The sequence below is a fragment of the Haemaphysalis longicornis genome, unplaced genomic scaffold, assembly GCF_048455015.1.
Source record: "Haemaphysalis longicornis isolate Haplotype H1 unplaced genomic scaffold, Haemaphysalis longicornis Haplotype H1 scaffold_1, whole genome shotgun sequence".
Lineage (NCBI taxonomy): Eukaryota > Metazoa > Arthropoda > Arachnida > Ixodida > Ixodidae > Haemaphysalis > Haemaphysalis longicornis.
In genome coordinates this window covers 367,957,517-367,972,738 of record NW_027526203.1, presented here as the reverse complement: position 1 = coordinate 367,972,738, position 15,222 = coordinate 367,957,517, and the positions used below count along the sequence as shown (strand labels likewise).

The window sequence follows — 15,222 nt, the reverse complement described above, 5'->3', positions numbered from 1 at the left end:
GATGTCCTGGCTGAACTCCCATGCCGAGTCTTAATGGTGTTTTTATACTGCGCACCTTGCTGCAAGTGCTACTGATGGCTGTAAACAAGCCTGGCTAATTTCTGCAGTACTTTGGGATTTTACCTTTGATAGATTTCTGGTTTTTTTAATTCTGTAACTTTTGGTTGATGTTATTTTTATCTTGGTTTGCATTTTTCATATACTGGAATTCTTTTGGTATTTTTGCAGAATTGAAGACATCGAAATCGAGGAAGATGAAGATGAGGAGAAGGTGATTGAAAGGCAACGTCAGCAGAGGCAGGAGCTGCTAAAGGTGAATACAAGAATCGCACGCTAGGCGTAGGGAAGAGGGCATCTTGCGAGGGGACCAGGTTAAGGACATAACAATACAACTGATTTCTTTGTGCTAAATTAAGATCGGGCTGAGGTGAGGAGGAATCAATTTACCGGCGCCACAACTGGCTGTTCAAATCTCAAACTTTTATTCTAACATGATTGCTGCCCTAAAGTGTGCTAAGAGTCCGCTCACCACTTCGTTCCCTCACTTGGAGCTGGTTTCCACGTGGGTCCGCTGCGTTGTCAGGTGGCCTGGGGGATGGAGTTCCGACTGCTGATTCAGGGCCCAGAGCTCATCTGCCTCAACCTCTGGAAAGGGAAGGGGCATCGCTGGCTGATGTTAACTGGTGAGAAGTGGGGCAGGCCCGGGTGTCTCGGTAGATTCTGTTACTTGGGCAGCATCTTCTTGGAGCCTAGATTCGGCCTAATGGCTTTTCCTGGATTCCGTCTGCATTGGCTACTTCTAGGAGTGACCCCTTGCTTGTTCAGCCTTCAGCTTTTAAAAGTGGCCTCCAGCCAGCACACAGTTCTGCCAGCTTGCGGAATTCTGGTCTGCTGAGCCCACTTGCATGTTTGTTTATGGGCCCCCGTCACCTTTCTAACCAGCGAGCACATCACATGTCCCGTTTCGAGGTGCTGCCGTGGCGGAGGGAAACCAGTGGGGCTGGCAGGTGGACTGCCAAGCTAAGTGTTAGTGGCCAGAAGTTTAGCTCTCTGGCACTGCCACCTTGGTGCCAGGGTTGTTACCATACAGCGAGTTGCACCTCCCTTTCATTGTGCTTCTAGTGCACTACTGAGTTCCAAAATCTCTCTACCACAGTCGAACTTTTCATGAGAAAGAATCACTACAGCTGCTGAGCATGCCATGTAGGTGAACTGATTCAGACTCTTCTTATGGCTGCCATGGCCGGTGTACATACTGCTACTTATAATTGTTCTTTCCTTTACTGCCCCCCTCCCCCCCTCGCACACACACACACACACACACTCATTTTCGTTTTGGAGCAGGGAGGAGAAGAGGGGGGGGGGGGGGGGAGGCAAGAACAACAAAACAGGAAGTTAATACTTTGGCAAAGATGCGCTGCTTTATCTAGCAAAACATCCGAGTGCGGATTTTTGGGGTTTTATGCTCCGAAGCTACACTCGGATTATGAGGCACGCTGTAGCGGAGAGCTTCGGATCAGTTTTGACCACCTGGGGATCTTTTAATCTGCGTCGAAATCTTGACACACGGGCGTTTTTGCCTTTTGCCTCCATCAAGAAAGTGGCTGCCACGGCTGGGAATGAAACCCGCAACCTTCTTTAGGCTAGTGTTGCCATGTCCTACACACATGGGCATCAACAGGTGGGTGCAAAAGGGGTACTTGCTCCTTCCAAGCCACACCAGCAGGTGCTTCCACCCCCCACCCTTTCCCTCACCACCTGCGATGCAACGTGGTTTCCTCCCTCAAGGCATAATCCTGCCGACACCCATGTCTACACAGGGAGCAATATAAGACAGGAATGCTGACTCAGGCCTCTGGATATGTGCTTCGTTGGTTTCCTTAACACCAGAATGACTTCACAGGCTCAGTGCTGGCACTCCTTTGTTCCATTGCTGCACCTTGTCCGGTTGTCTATCCCTTGTGCAAGCGTCCCTTCTCCTATCCTGTTCACAGCCTTGGTTTCGCAACAGTCTGCTGTCGAACACAAAAAAGAAAAGAATGCCTGGATTTAACATTTGAGGCACACAGCCACAAACCCTACCCTAAGGGCCCGTCAGGGCATTACATGGGGGGGGATGTGGTTATACAACATAATTGCTAGACATAGAAAAAACAACAAAAAAAGTTAAGTTGAATGACTGGGTACAAGTGTGGACTGGGTGCAAGTGTGCATACATAAAAAAAACATTCCAAAATCAGGGTACAAAAGCAGCAAAGAGAGCAACAAACCAGAAAGAAAAACACTATGACCAAATTTGCTGGACAGAATCAGTGCAAAGGAAGAATTATAAGCCACTTTTCGCATGAAGGTGTCTGAGTAAACCGGCCTCAAATAAAGATGGATTCATACAGATGCAGTATACTGGCCGGTAGTAGGTTCCAGTCATTTATTGATGGTGAGGGGAAATGTCTTGAATTTTTCTGTGCGGGCAAAAACTGGTGATACTTTTTGCGCATGATCAGTGCGTAAGGAAATGTGATGGGCTGGAAAACAATGTTCTGAGGAAAATAGCGAGTGGTTGTAATACAGTGAATGGAAATAAACAAGACAGAATTATTTATAATGTAGGTTCAGATTAGGGGATTAAGAGAATTTTTAAGGAGGGATACACTTTGGGCTCGGGAGCACGAACGCAAAATAAACCTTGCAGCCTTGTTCTGGACTGCCTCGAGTAAATTAGTCAAATTGGCTTGGGGGGTTTCGTATAATTGATGGTTATTCTAGGGAAGACCTGATCAAGATAGTATAAGCATGAAGTCTAGTGTCAGAATTAGCTAAAAATAAACTGTGTTTTAGGAAACCTTAATTTTTTCAAAGCCTTGTTTGTAATGTATTCTATACGAGTTTGTCATGACAGATCAGACATTAAAAATGTACCCAAGTATTTGAATTTTGTGTTATTCTCAATAACTACCGTTTACTGCATAAGCATTAATAGGTGTTCTAAAAAGCATAGGAAGCGTCACATGTTTGGTTTTTTCGGTATTTACCTGCATTTGCCATATGTTGCACCACTCAATGAGCTTAATTATGTCATCCTGAAGATTAGTAAGATCATCTGGTGTAGCTATTTTCCTATGCAAAACACAATCATCAGCAAAAAGCCGTATTGTTGAAGTAATGTTAGTCGCTATATTCTTTTATATAGACCAAGAAAAGCAAAGGGCCCAAGACAGAGCCCTGTGGAATGCCTTATCATACCTGTCAGGTTTCCCGAATTTTCCGGGAGACTCCCGAATTTTCATGGTTTTGTACGATTGTACGACCTAAACAAAAATCTCCCGAAAACGCACCCGTCTTTGGCCAAATCTTTTTCCAGGTGTGGCCACAATGTGAGGGAGGTATACCTGACAATCCAACACGACATCGATTGGCATCGTTATCAGTGAAGTGCTTAAAAAGCGTAGTCGGCCATGTGTAGATGGTGAACCTGTTCGACCCATTGTTAGTTTACTGTTATAGAAACGCAGCGCCACCGCCGCCGCTTTCATTTACACACGAGCACGGCCGTTCTGGACGGCGGTTCTGAAGATTTAGCAAGTCTCCAGTGGTGTAGCTTGTTAGCTTAGACGAAACAACAAAACAGTTCAGTTCCTGCTGTTTTGTATTGCACTTGCAGTACTATTTCCAGGACTTTCTGAAAAGGGCGGTGTCAGCCACGTCGAGCATTTGAGTGGTCTAGCTTCTTGGTAGTTTGTACGAAGAAACAGTTCATTTCCTGCTATGTGTTAAGCAAATAAAAAAATGTGTGTAAAGTTACCCATTCTATTGTAGCTACTACCCCCCCCCTTCCCCCCCTCCCAGTAAGATCTCCCTAATGCCATCCCGGCAAACCTGGCAGGTGTGCCTTATTTAACTCATGCTGTTTGATACGTAGTTGTTTATGATGACAAATTGCAACCATCCCTACAAGAAAAATTTTATACAGCTAGTTACACTTTCATCAAGTTCCAATGCATATAATTTCAGGAGCAGACGGTTATGGGGCATACAATCAAAAGCTTTGGACAGGCCAATAAATACTGACTGGTGTAACTTCTATAAGTTAATTCTTTTTCACACATCTTAGTCTGTGAAAGATATTTAAGTCATAGAAGTTATTGTTTTAGGTTGAAGGGCTGCTAGGGAACTTGTTTTTTGTTTAGATTCAGTTTTTCAGCTAGTTATTGAGAGAGGAAGTTTTGCATTTACGAATTACACTGATGAATTTTTGTGTTAAAATTTTCTAAAGAACTTTCCTTTGCCTTATATTCAGCCATAATGCCATTTATTTCTTGAAATTAGCTTTTCTTCCTAATTAAGCAATTGCTGGAAGTGAAGCATTTGTTACTAAAAGCTTTCGTACTTGGCTGGTGCGATACTGTGGTAGCCTCCCATAAAAAGACGCAAGAAAATTGCCTGCTGTCTCACTTGATGAGATGAGAATGTGTGCGAGAGCATGGCTTTAGCTATGTGCAACTAACTCCAGCAGCATCAGGCACAGATGGTGCGCAGCAGCCAAGTACCGTGTGCAGGGCAGCAAACGGTGGAGCAGGAGCTGCTCCCCTTCACGGGCGTGACTGCACCCACCCAGCCACGTCCACATCGGCACACGCCCTGTGAGCATGAGTCGCCCTGCGGTCAATGCTGGGCAGTGCAGGGAGTGAACACACTGATACCATACCTCTCCAAGGAGGGTGACGGCTGCTCGTCTAGCAGCTAGCCATCTAACGCACACTGAGCCAGCTGGTCGTTTAGTGAGTGCATGTCACTAGTGGCACACAATGAACAGTGGACAATTGCAACGCACAAGTGGGCTAGACTGGGCTCACACGGGGCACTAGGCTCCATTTCCCCTCCATGCCCCGTGTCTCCTCATTCCACCCTCCTCCTGTGTCATGCATGGGAAAGAGAAGGCTGCAGGCATTGAGCGCATGCACGGCACAGTCTGTTTGAATTTCGTGCCAGAACAGAAGGCGTAGCTGCTGAGTGTTGCACTTAGGCACTGGGAGCCTGGAAGGGAGTCTGTAAATAGCACTTGCACGGAAAGTCGAAAGCTTCAATTGAATATGCAAAAATCAAAAGCCTGGATAGTTGCCATGCTGGGGAAACACACCAAAGACATCCTAGGGGCAAAAGCCACTTGGTACTGTCAAAGCAATACCATTGCTCCATGAGCCAAGTTTGCACACCTTTCTTACCTTGTCCATAGTTGTATGTAAGCTCCAGTGAATTCAGTCAGTTGCATGTTGGTTCCAGAGGAAAGTTTCTGTTGTCTCTTCCATGGCTTTTTCAACTGCCCATTTTTTTAATTGGCATTGAAGTTTATACATTTTAACATTGATTGAAGTGAACACAGTGGTGCGTACTCTTAACAGGCTTATTATGGTAAAGCTGATCAAATTTTTTTTCACATGGGCATACCCAAAATGGGGAAATATTCGCCAAAGCTATCCGTAGTAAAGTTGTGCTTTTCGAGTTATGTTACCCCCCTTTTCCCCCATGCAGTGGGAATTAGCCGCAGTTATTTTGCTGGGCAAATCGTGAAATTGTGTCACAGTGGTTTTTTGGTGTTTGAGCTTTTGTTGGCCGTGTGGGCTTGACATCGGATATTTATGTAACCAGTTAAAACGGCTTGTGCATAACACTTCACTGTTGGGAAGAACTTAATCGAGACCCACATAAACACAAAATAGCCTAAACATTGCCATTGGGATGAAAGGGCATTTGCGCCAATTATTGCATTAGCGGGCATTAAATGGCCACATTTAATTGCAGCATTAATTTGGGCACTCGAGGGCGGATCCTGGTTTTTTCTGAGAGGGGAGTCAGTTTCTATCAGTGGGGATGACTATGACGATGATGGTGATGAGGAGTCAGGAGGAGGATGGTAACCTTTTTTATTCACCGAAATTTCGGAATACCAAAAATACAAGAAAGAGAAAAAAAATCACCAACTTGGTTTTTTCTACTACCTGAAGGGTTAACTTTTTTGGGGTATTAATTCAACAATTAGGGGGGGTCAGGACATCCGGATGCGCCCTCTGGATTTGCTAATGCGGACACTGTCGTAAGACGCAGATTTGTCTGCCTGTGGGATCACACCACATTTACTGTAAGGTTGCCCCCTCCATATCTGAGCCGTCAACTGATCTCACCGGTCTTAGTTGACACGTGCTGCCACCATTTCCAGGACAGTTAGTTCTGCAGTGAAAGCTGCCCTGGTGTTACCGTGTTATATTTCCACTGGCTTAATGCTCATTAAAGTGCCCACATAAATATGGTATCGTAAATTTATTGAACGTATAAGTTTCCAAAGTAAATAACGTGGGACCGTAACAAAAAGGTAATAACAATTGATTTCATAATGTAGAAATTTGTTTTCCTGTCATTGTATATTTTGTGTTATAGCAGCTGTGTGTGTACAAATGTGGCCAGCGAAAATTACATGTGGGGTGCTCTTGTTTTTGTGCACAGCATCTCTTAGCAGATGTTTATTTAATTCGGGTGTAAAGCAAAATTACTCATGCTAACTTCACAGGCATCATGTCAATGTTTTTGCAGGATCTGTTCTGTGCAATCAGTTGTAATGACGTGGTGATATTAAGGCACGACGAGGACACGTCAGACAAAACATGAAACAGCATTCCTTTTGTTGTTTCGTATCTCTCACTTGCGCTTGCATCTTTTATCTGGAAACTTACCAGCTAGTTTGATTGCCATTTGGTACTGTCATTTTAGAAAACGCATGTGTTGCATGTGTTGCATTTTTCATTTCAGAGGTTGGGTGTCGAGAACCAAGTCGAAAGCAGTGGGTTTTCATCACCAGTGCATTCACCAGGCAGCGGAACCCATACCCCGGACTCTGTTACCATCGATAACATGGTAAGAACCTCGTACTGTTACTGCTCATTCCTTCCAAATATGGTTTAATGTGGCAGAAAGAAGCTGACACTTTAGATGTGTACAGCTTGCCAGTCATGATTTATGTAAGGGCAACAGTTGAACAGCATCTGCAGAAGGCTTGAGACCTTTTAGACGTCTTACCATTATTTTTTTATTTTTCTTTGCTTTTCCCCCCACCCCGCCCCCAGGCTTGTACCATCAATGAGAACAGTGAAGACACCACTGACTTTGAGGCAGCCATTATGGCCAAGCGGCAAATGATGGAAGAAGGCAACAATGAATCGGACACAGGTAGACATTTCATTTAGGCTTGTTCTGTCAGTGTGCATTGATGTGGTGTGTGCCAGACATTTGTGGCGCATTTCTCGGTGTCAATGTTTTGTGTGTATGGGGACCTTGCAAACATGCCACATTGCTGAAAGAGTACAGGGCATTGGGGAAGAGTAAGAATGCAAGGCACTCGTGTAGGCAGCAAGCCAGTGACCTGGGCACTCGAACCCGGGAACACTGGCTCACTGTCTGCGAGGGCGTTATGACGTCTGATTGGCATAGAGATTGTGTGCTGCTACACTGCGACACAGTCGTGTGACTTTCGTTGTGATCTAAATTCGAAGCTCTTGCATATAGCAAGGGCCCTCACCCTGCTACAAAGCATACGGGTGTGTGAGAGCAGCTGAGGAAGTACAGTAGCCACCCTTCATATTCACAATCGTTTCCATCCTTGCTTGGCACTTCATACTCAAGGTCATTTCAACTGCGAGCTTCAGTGCACTTTGTACTGCCTGCAAGCTGCACTTGGTTTGCCATGCACTGATACTTTTGAAGGCTGTTACCAGCAGAATAATTTGTAAACAGCTTGAAGGAGTATTTTTTACAATATGACACTGCTGGGACTGCTATCTGCATTCTGAAATGCCTGGATTAGTTGGCAAGATACTGATGGATGAAGTATACTAATTGAAAGCAGTGTTTTGAATGGCTCCAGTGTAAGCTGGAGCACATAGTTAAAGATTGGTTGATTGTGTGTGGTGATGTGTTTTTTGGCACTTTCATTTCTTTAAGTGCGTGTGTTTTCCTTGGATGTTGCTAGTGTAGCTAACTGACCTCAATTTGAAAACCCTCTTATTAGGCCAAGAAAAGAAAAAGCAATTGGATATGTTCTCGGAGGACATGTTTGCGGAAAATTATTCTGTGAGTACCATTTCGTTATAGCGAGACTTTAGTGTTGTATTTATGTAGTGAGTAAAAAATAAAAGTAAGGTGCTGACTATGTCTGTCCCCATTTCTTTGCCTTTAGAGTCCCAACTCGGTTCAAAAGTTTACATCCCGTGCCCAAGAAAATCCAAACCTCACCGACAACTGGGATGACGCTGAAGGCTACTACCGTAAGTGTTTCGACGACTGTCTTGTCTTGGTAGCGTCAAAAAAAAAAAAGGAAAAGGAATAAGACGGAGAGGGGAAGGAGGGGGGGCAATTCCGCCATAATTGGTGGATGAAGCAGGTGTCGAATTCGAGGAATTGTGTCGATAGTTGTTAAAGGTATTGTTATGCAAGATGACTGACGCTGATGCCTGCGCAATAAATCTCGCCAGCAGCTTGTAGCCAGCCAGACTCCGAAAACGGACCACGTGGTTAAACTATTGCACTTGAATCTCGGCCTTATATTACCCCCATGCGCATTTCTCCTGTTTGGAGATAGGTGCCGCTAGCGTACGCATTCGCGTAAAGTCGACGGGAAAAAAAAACGATACCCTTGCTTGCTTTTGAATTTATTGCACGTTAATGTAGCATGAACGGAATGAAAACTGGCGGGAGGGGGGGGGTTCCTTGGCACTTAACGGAACTTAGTAGGGTTCCCTGGGACCAACATGCTTGAGAACCCCTGTATTAGATTACAGAGCCGTGAACACAAATATACCACTTGAACCGATAGTTGTTTATTGGCGCAGAAAAAGCCGAAAGGTTTGTGGTGCCAGAAATGGTAACCTTGGAAACGAAGTTGATAGTGCTTATCAGGGCTCTTTTTCTGTCTGGGATTTTTTGAGAGGCAGACATTTTGAGAAGGGGGGGTGGGGAAAATAAAGAATTATAAGTTTTCATCACAAAATTTGAGCAACTCTGGTCAAATGCAATGTATTGTGGTGCTGCAGTGTGGTGAAAAGTGGAAACTCATAAACAAAATAAGAAAGGGACAAGGGCAACCATTGACTCTAAGATTTGCACGCAGCTGGCAATCTGAGACTTCAAAGCCACTCGTTCGGACTCCTGTTCACGTAACCAGATGGTGATGGGTGGGGCCCGCTGCCGGTTTCTTTGCCTTCACACAATGGTTGTTTTTAGTTTCTCAGGCACACATTCCAAACGGGTCAGTCAGAGTGGTGGTAGCCTACTGATGGCAGTGAGCGGTGAAGCGGAGCAGTGGGCGGCAAATGCTGCCTCCCACCATGGGGAAGAACCCTGGGCATTTTACCAGCGGAGTTGCTTCAGTTTGAGTTCCAGCCGTGTCGGGCGTCACTCAAAAACTGGCGCAACCAAGTGGACAGCCTTTTGTGTGTTTAATGGCGAATTCCATTGGGAGAGCAGGAGCACTAAAAAGCACTCCGAAAGGGCTCTCTTCTGAGCCGGCGTGTTTCAGTGTTCGAACAGGAGCAAGAGCACTGTCATCCAGTGGTAGAGCGAGATCACTTTCGCTGCACCGAGAGCAGCCAGGAGCTTGAAAAGTGGAGTAAGCGCAGTACGAAGGTAGTCACATGACTTTTAATGTCATATCTTCCCCTTTTTGTGTGCGCGTTTTTTGCTCCCGCGAGTTTTCGCGGCCTGGCGAGCGTGGTAGTACGAAGGCAATGGTGGCAGCCAAGCATGTTTGGTGCTCGGGCTCCAACGATTTTGGCGTCGTTGCGGTAGGTTGTGGCAGTCCCCGTTCACCTTGCCTGTCGTTAGGTGCACTAGAGACGGAGGCAGCAAAGCGTCGTCACCTTGCCGAAGTGCTTGACGAACGAGAGAACGACAGCAGCAATAGCTGCTGGAGCTGGACAACGAAGTAAAGTTCAAGCAACAGCAGCAGCAGCAATGATGACGATGAAGTGTACACAGAACCGTTTGACCACCTGTTTTTGATGCCGGAACAAAGGCCGAAGGTGGAGGCGTACCTATGTTAGAAAGAGAGTGTCAAGCTACTCAGGCAAGGAGGTGGGTCGTTCAGCTTCCGAGCGCGGTGAGATCGCTGAAAGGCCTCCTCACTCGTCGTTTTCTCCTCTCCCACCTGCTGTCCGGGTGCATGCCGTATTCCATTGGCGGGTGGAGTGGCCCTGCTCCCAAGTGCTCCCAAGTGTTCTGCCCTCTACTCCTCACTGCACGACGTCGCTGCTCCTGCTCTCTCAATGGAATTCACCATAAGACAGAAAAGAGCCTTTAAGAGCCTTTTGTTTGTTTGACATGTGGTCAAACCAAGTTTGTTAGGTGAAAGCTTGGTTTTCACACTGAGAGTGCACAGTGATTGTGAATATAATTGCACCACTAGGCGAACCACAGACACTGCTCAGCACAGTTGCCGCTCTAGGATGCAGCCAGCGCCTCGTACCATTTTCTGATGGCACACACTATTACTCTCTCCCCTTATTCCCTCTCTGCACCCATCCTCCTTAGAACAAACAAGTTATTAATGCTTTCACTCGGTGCAAGCACATGTGGTGCTGGCTTGACCTTGGCTGAGCATTGAAGGTCATATTGATGCTATGAGCCGTCTTCTGGTTTTGTATGTGGAGTAATATAGCTTTGGCTCTAAAAAACAAATATGGTTCACAGTGTGTGAACTGCGTTAAAAATTAAGTGGGGTGTGGGAGCCACTTTAAAGTTGCCTTTTTCTTTTCTTGTTGATGCGCAGGCGTCCGTATTGGCGAAGTGCTGGACACCCGGTACACTGTGTACGGCTACACAGGACAGGGCGTTTTCAGCAATGTCGTGCGGGCGCGGGACTTGGCACGCGGCAATCAGGACGTTGCTGTCAAGATCATTCGGAACAATGAAGTCATGTAAGTCTAAGCCAATTTATCTTTTGCTTTGTTAAGACCATTTTTAAGCGTCATTTAGTGAATGAAAAGCAGCCATTGAGTGAATTTTTTGTGATTGCTCTGTAAACTTTTTCATGGCGTCCATAAATTAGAGATATTGCATTTTGGATAGTAAAGAGACTTGCAATATTTTCAGGCATCGCACAGGATTGAAAGAACTGGAAATGCTGAGACGTCTCAATGATGCTGATCCAGATGACAAGTTTCACTGCCTTCGGTTGTTCAGGCATTTCTTTCACAAACAGCATCTGTGCCTTGTTTTTGAACCATTGAGGTAAGGGTGTTTCTTATCTTTGTATATATTCAGTTGCATTGCATTCACCTAACGCACATATTGACAGGGGGGGAAGTTAGGGTTGCTTTGCTTCAAAGAGAACTGGCAGGAGGGTCAAACGGTGTAACAGTCACTGCTGAGAGCTGTCTGTGGAATCTGACCAAGACAGATCCTGTACAAAAGACGGATCCTGCTCTGAACAATAGGTTGAAATTCTTGATCGTTATTGTTAAATGACATAATAGTGTGGAACATGCAAGTGAAGAGGAGGGAAGCATGAGCATGTACAAATGCATGATGACAGCAGGTGGCGAGCTTAAAGACCAACTGCACTCAAAATTTCGACCTCTTGAAAGCGTTACTTCCATGTAGGCTGCCTAAAAAGACTGCAAGATACAAACTATGACAACTGAAATACACATATCCACAGCGCAAATGACCATAAAAAATTGCGAGATTTTGAAACCGAAATTGAGAGGGGCATGGCCATTATGGTCAGGATAACGTGGCGTTCCGGTGACTGGATGGCCGGAGCAAACCTTTGCGCAACACTTCGCAGCAGCGCTTCGCAGCAGCAATACAAGAAGCCTGCCCAGTGGAGCTCGACCGGTTCTCCGGGCTGGCCGATGAAAAAGCACCCAGCTGGCTGCAATGTAACTTCCGCTTCATGGCTGTTTGCGTGATCCTCCAGCAGGTGCAGCGGCGCCTGCGACGGAGCTTTTTTAGACGTTTCTAAATAATTAACAATGCATTTCACGGGGCTGCCAGTCATGCCGTAGTTGGTTTGGTGGTGCGTACGGTACTTTCAAAGTAAATTTGGCCGAGGTGAAATTTTAGTGCAGTTGGCCTTTAAGGAAGAAAGCAACATCAGCGCTGTTAAGGTTTGTGGTGAAGTGGCTTTGTTTAAGTCATTGATGTTTTTTTGCAGCATGAACCTTCGGGAAGTGTTGAAAAAGTATGGCAAAGATGTAGGCCTGCACATCAAGGCTGTACGGTCGTACAGCCAGCAGTTGTTTTTTGCTCTGAAGCTTCTGAAAAGGTGCAACATCTTGCATGCTGACATCAAGCCAGACAACATCTTGGTAAGCCCTCTTATTTCTTGTTGGTCTCTGCCAAAGCACCTGCCCAGTTTTGCAACCTGGGTTGGTGCTTTGGCAGCCAGCTGCATGCCATGGCCCCTTCAGCTAGCTCCGTTGCTGCTGTGTGCATGATTCCTGCATATTGTCATCAGGTGAATGACTGATTAAAATGGTGTGGGAACTAAGGCGCTCAATTTTATTGCTGTGGGTCCAACAACAGAAATTTTGTCACAGTAAAGCAGCAGCTGATGTAGGTGAGGGTCAACCCACTTCCGAGACAATTCTTACCTTCTGTGATGTGGTGAGCTAAAAGGATGTTCTGAATCTTCTTGAAAATGAGCGTTGTTGCAGTTTTGCGGGGGTGCAATGTAACGATATTTTGATGGAAATGCTAAATTAATATTCTCACGAAGTGTTGTTAAAGTAGCAAGATGGCGTGAAAGCTGCTGTGCTAGTAGGTACAACATGCATACATCCTAAGTTGTTTTTTTTTTTGTCCTTACATGCAAAATAGAAAAAAAGATTCTGTGTTTGATATTCTGACACCCATGTGATTTACTCAAAAAGATCGGTATATGCATGCAAAAGCTGCATAACTGTTGCGAGTAGGAGCTTGCGAGTGCAGATTGAGGGCTTGCACTTTACTTTCTCTCTTTGCATTGAACATTTGGAGGGCTCGCTTCTTGCAGAAATGTGTGTGTTGTGCATTTCAGGCTATGCACAGTATATTTTTTCGACGGGGGTGGGATGTAGAGGGGAGGGAGTAAAGGGAGGACTTAGTTGCAGAGTACCCTTCCTGTGTGCAACCCTTATGTTGCATCTGCACATGTTCTGCAAAAGCAAGGTACTTTGTTAAAAGGTGTGTGTGCTGTGCATTGCAGGCTATGCACAGTATCTTTTATTTGAGGGGGTGGGACCTAGGGGGGAAAGCAAAGGGAGGACTTAGTTGCAAAGTACCCTTCCTGTGTACAACCCTTACAGTGCATCCACGCATGTTCTACAAAAGTACCTTTTTGTTATTCTGTACCAAAATCTCACTTTACGGTGACATTTGTGACAATAGTCGGACACATGTCACCGTCGGACATGTCAGCATGGTGAATTCGGGGGGAAAATATATTAATAATGTAGGGTATATCAAGAAGCACTATGGTGCCCTAGGTGTAGGCAGTTTTGTAAGTTTGTAAAGCGTGGCACCCCCGTCAGCAAAGGTCCCTGGCTTAAGGGCAACTCAAGTGGTGGAGCTCTACCCAGCTGAACCCGGCTAGCTCGGCAATACACCGACCATCCATAGCACTCTAGAAAACTCCGAGGATCCGACCACAAGACCTCACGTCTTGTGGTTTTTTTTGGTTACCCAGGCCCCGCCTAGGACACACATGCCAATCAGCATCTCTACTGATCTGATTGGTTACATTGTCAACGATGTCCGCAAACTGCGACGGACACCTCCCTCGTAAGCTTGGTGCGCTGGTAACCTTTTCCCACCACGAGAGAAAAAGAAAACATCAAAATAAAGAAAGGTAAAACATAACAGAAGAAACCACACGCAGCAAATACACAGCCTAAGGCATTGGAAGCAGTGACATGCGCAAGACCCTTAAGGGGGCAGACTGGTCTTAGAGCTATTTTTTTATTTACCAACCAATTTTAATGAAACTGCACTGCGTTATAGAGTTTTTTGTGCTGATTTCAAATCTGCCATTAGATTTTTTGTAAGTTGATTATATTTTGAGTTAATTAATGATTAATTGCCATTATTTTGGGTCACAGTTGCAAAATAACTACTCCGTACAGAATGGCAATTACCACGTGGCTAGGCAGACAAATGACTAAAGAATACAACATAGGAAGTACTTTTTGGATTCAGCTATTTTTGGTCATTTTACAAAACAGGGAACTTCACTTCTCCCGTGCTCTGCCAGAAATCGCTCGCAGGTGGTGCCAATTGAACAAAATATAATTTTCCAAAGCCTTCATTTGAAAATTTTGTTTCCAACATTGTATTCCCCACACATTTCAGTATCAGAAGCAAAAAGAATTAAAGTTGTACCTGCCCTGGGTGCCAAGATATCTGAGGATGAAATGCTAGCTTTGCATTGCAAGAAAAGTGCCGTTTCACCATCGAATTCTGCACTTACTGAGCTGTAGAGGGCACTTTAAAATGCTATTATAATATAATACCAACAAAATATGGTGCCTTTTGATGAGGAAATTTACAGACCGATAGAAAAATGGCCGTGGAGGCCAAAAATGCCATTTTTGAGAAAATGCTTTTTTTGACCGTTTTTCGGCCCCAAAGACCCAACTGCCCCCTTAATGCAGTCCCAATTCCTGGAAACAGCCTTAGGTTGCCGACCTGCAACATCTTGCCTCTTTACTTATTTTTCCATGCGCATCGTTGTCTCGACGGATGCTGAACTGCTGTAGCTAACCAGCCGCGTCGAAAGGGGTCGGCATTTCTTCCTGCCCTTCTTGATAGTTAGCTTCAAGGTTACTGGTCGTGATGGCATTCCATCGTTTAAAGTCGGTTGTCTCCAGGAATGTAGAAATGACCCTAAAGCTGCTAGTTTTTGACAAGAAAACTACAAACAACGGGAGGAAAACTCATTTTGCTAGATAAAGCATGTGTTTGGGCTAGTTGGTTCTTCATACATAGACTTAAAACTGCACATATGGCCGGGACAAAGAAAAGAAGAGACAGGATGAGCTTTGCTAACCTGTGTTCTTGGAACCACAGCTCTGCTCTCCACGTGCTTGACACGTGCACCATTGCTGCCGCCTGCACACATTACAACAGATTGCTATATCTGAATGGCACAGCCATGTGTTGAGATTTCAGCGAACGTTATAGATCCCCACATGGTCTAAA

The 15,222-nt window shown here is 45.3% G+C and overlaps 1 protein-coding gene across 3 annotated transcripts in view; it reads left to right on the top strand.

Annotated features, from left to right (window-relative positions):
* The window catches only part of Prp4k (Pre-mRNA processing factor 4 kinase), a 67,461-nt gene that overhangs the window by 33,454 nt on the left and 18,785 nt on the right, over nt 1-15,222 (top strand). For all 3 annotated transcript variants that reach the window (XM_077686288.1, XM_077686287.1, XM_077686289.1), the window contains exons 6-13: nt 229-313; nt 6,802-6,906; nt 7,116-7,218; nt 8,057-8,118; nt 8,225-8,312; nt 10,811-10,958; nt 11,134-11,271; nt 12,200-12,353. In XM_077686288.1, the coding sequence (XP_077542414.1) occupies nt 229-313; nt 6,802-6,906; nt 7,116-7,218; nt 8,057-8,118; nt 8,225-8,312; nt 10,811-10,958; nt 11,134-11,271; nt 12,200-12,353 (883 nt within the window). The remainder of the gene's footprint in view (nt 1-228; nt 314-6,801; nt 6,907-7,115; nt 7,219-8,056; nt 8,119-8,224; nt 8,313-10,810; nt 10,959-11,133; nt 11,272-12,199; nt 12,354-15,222) is intronic.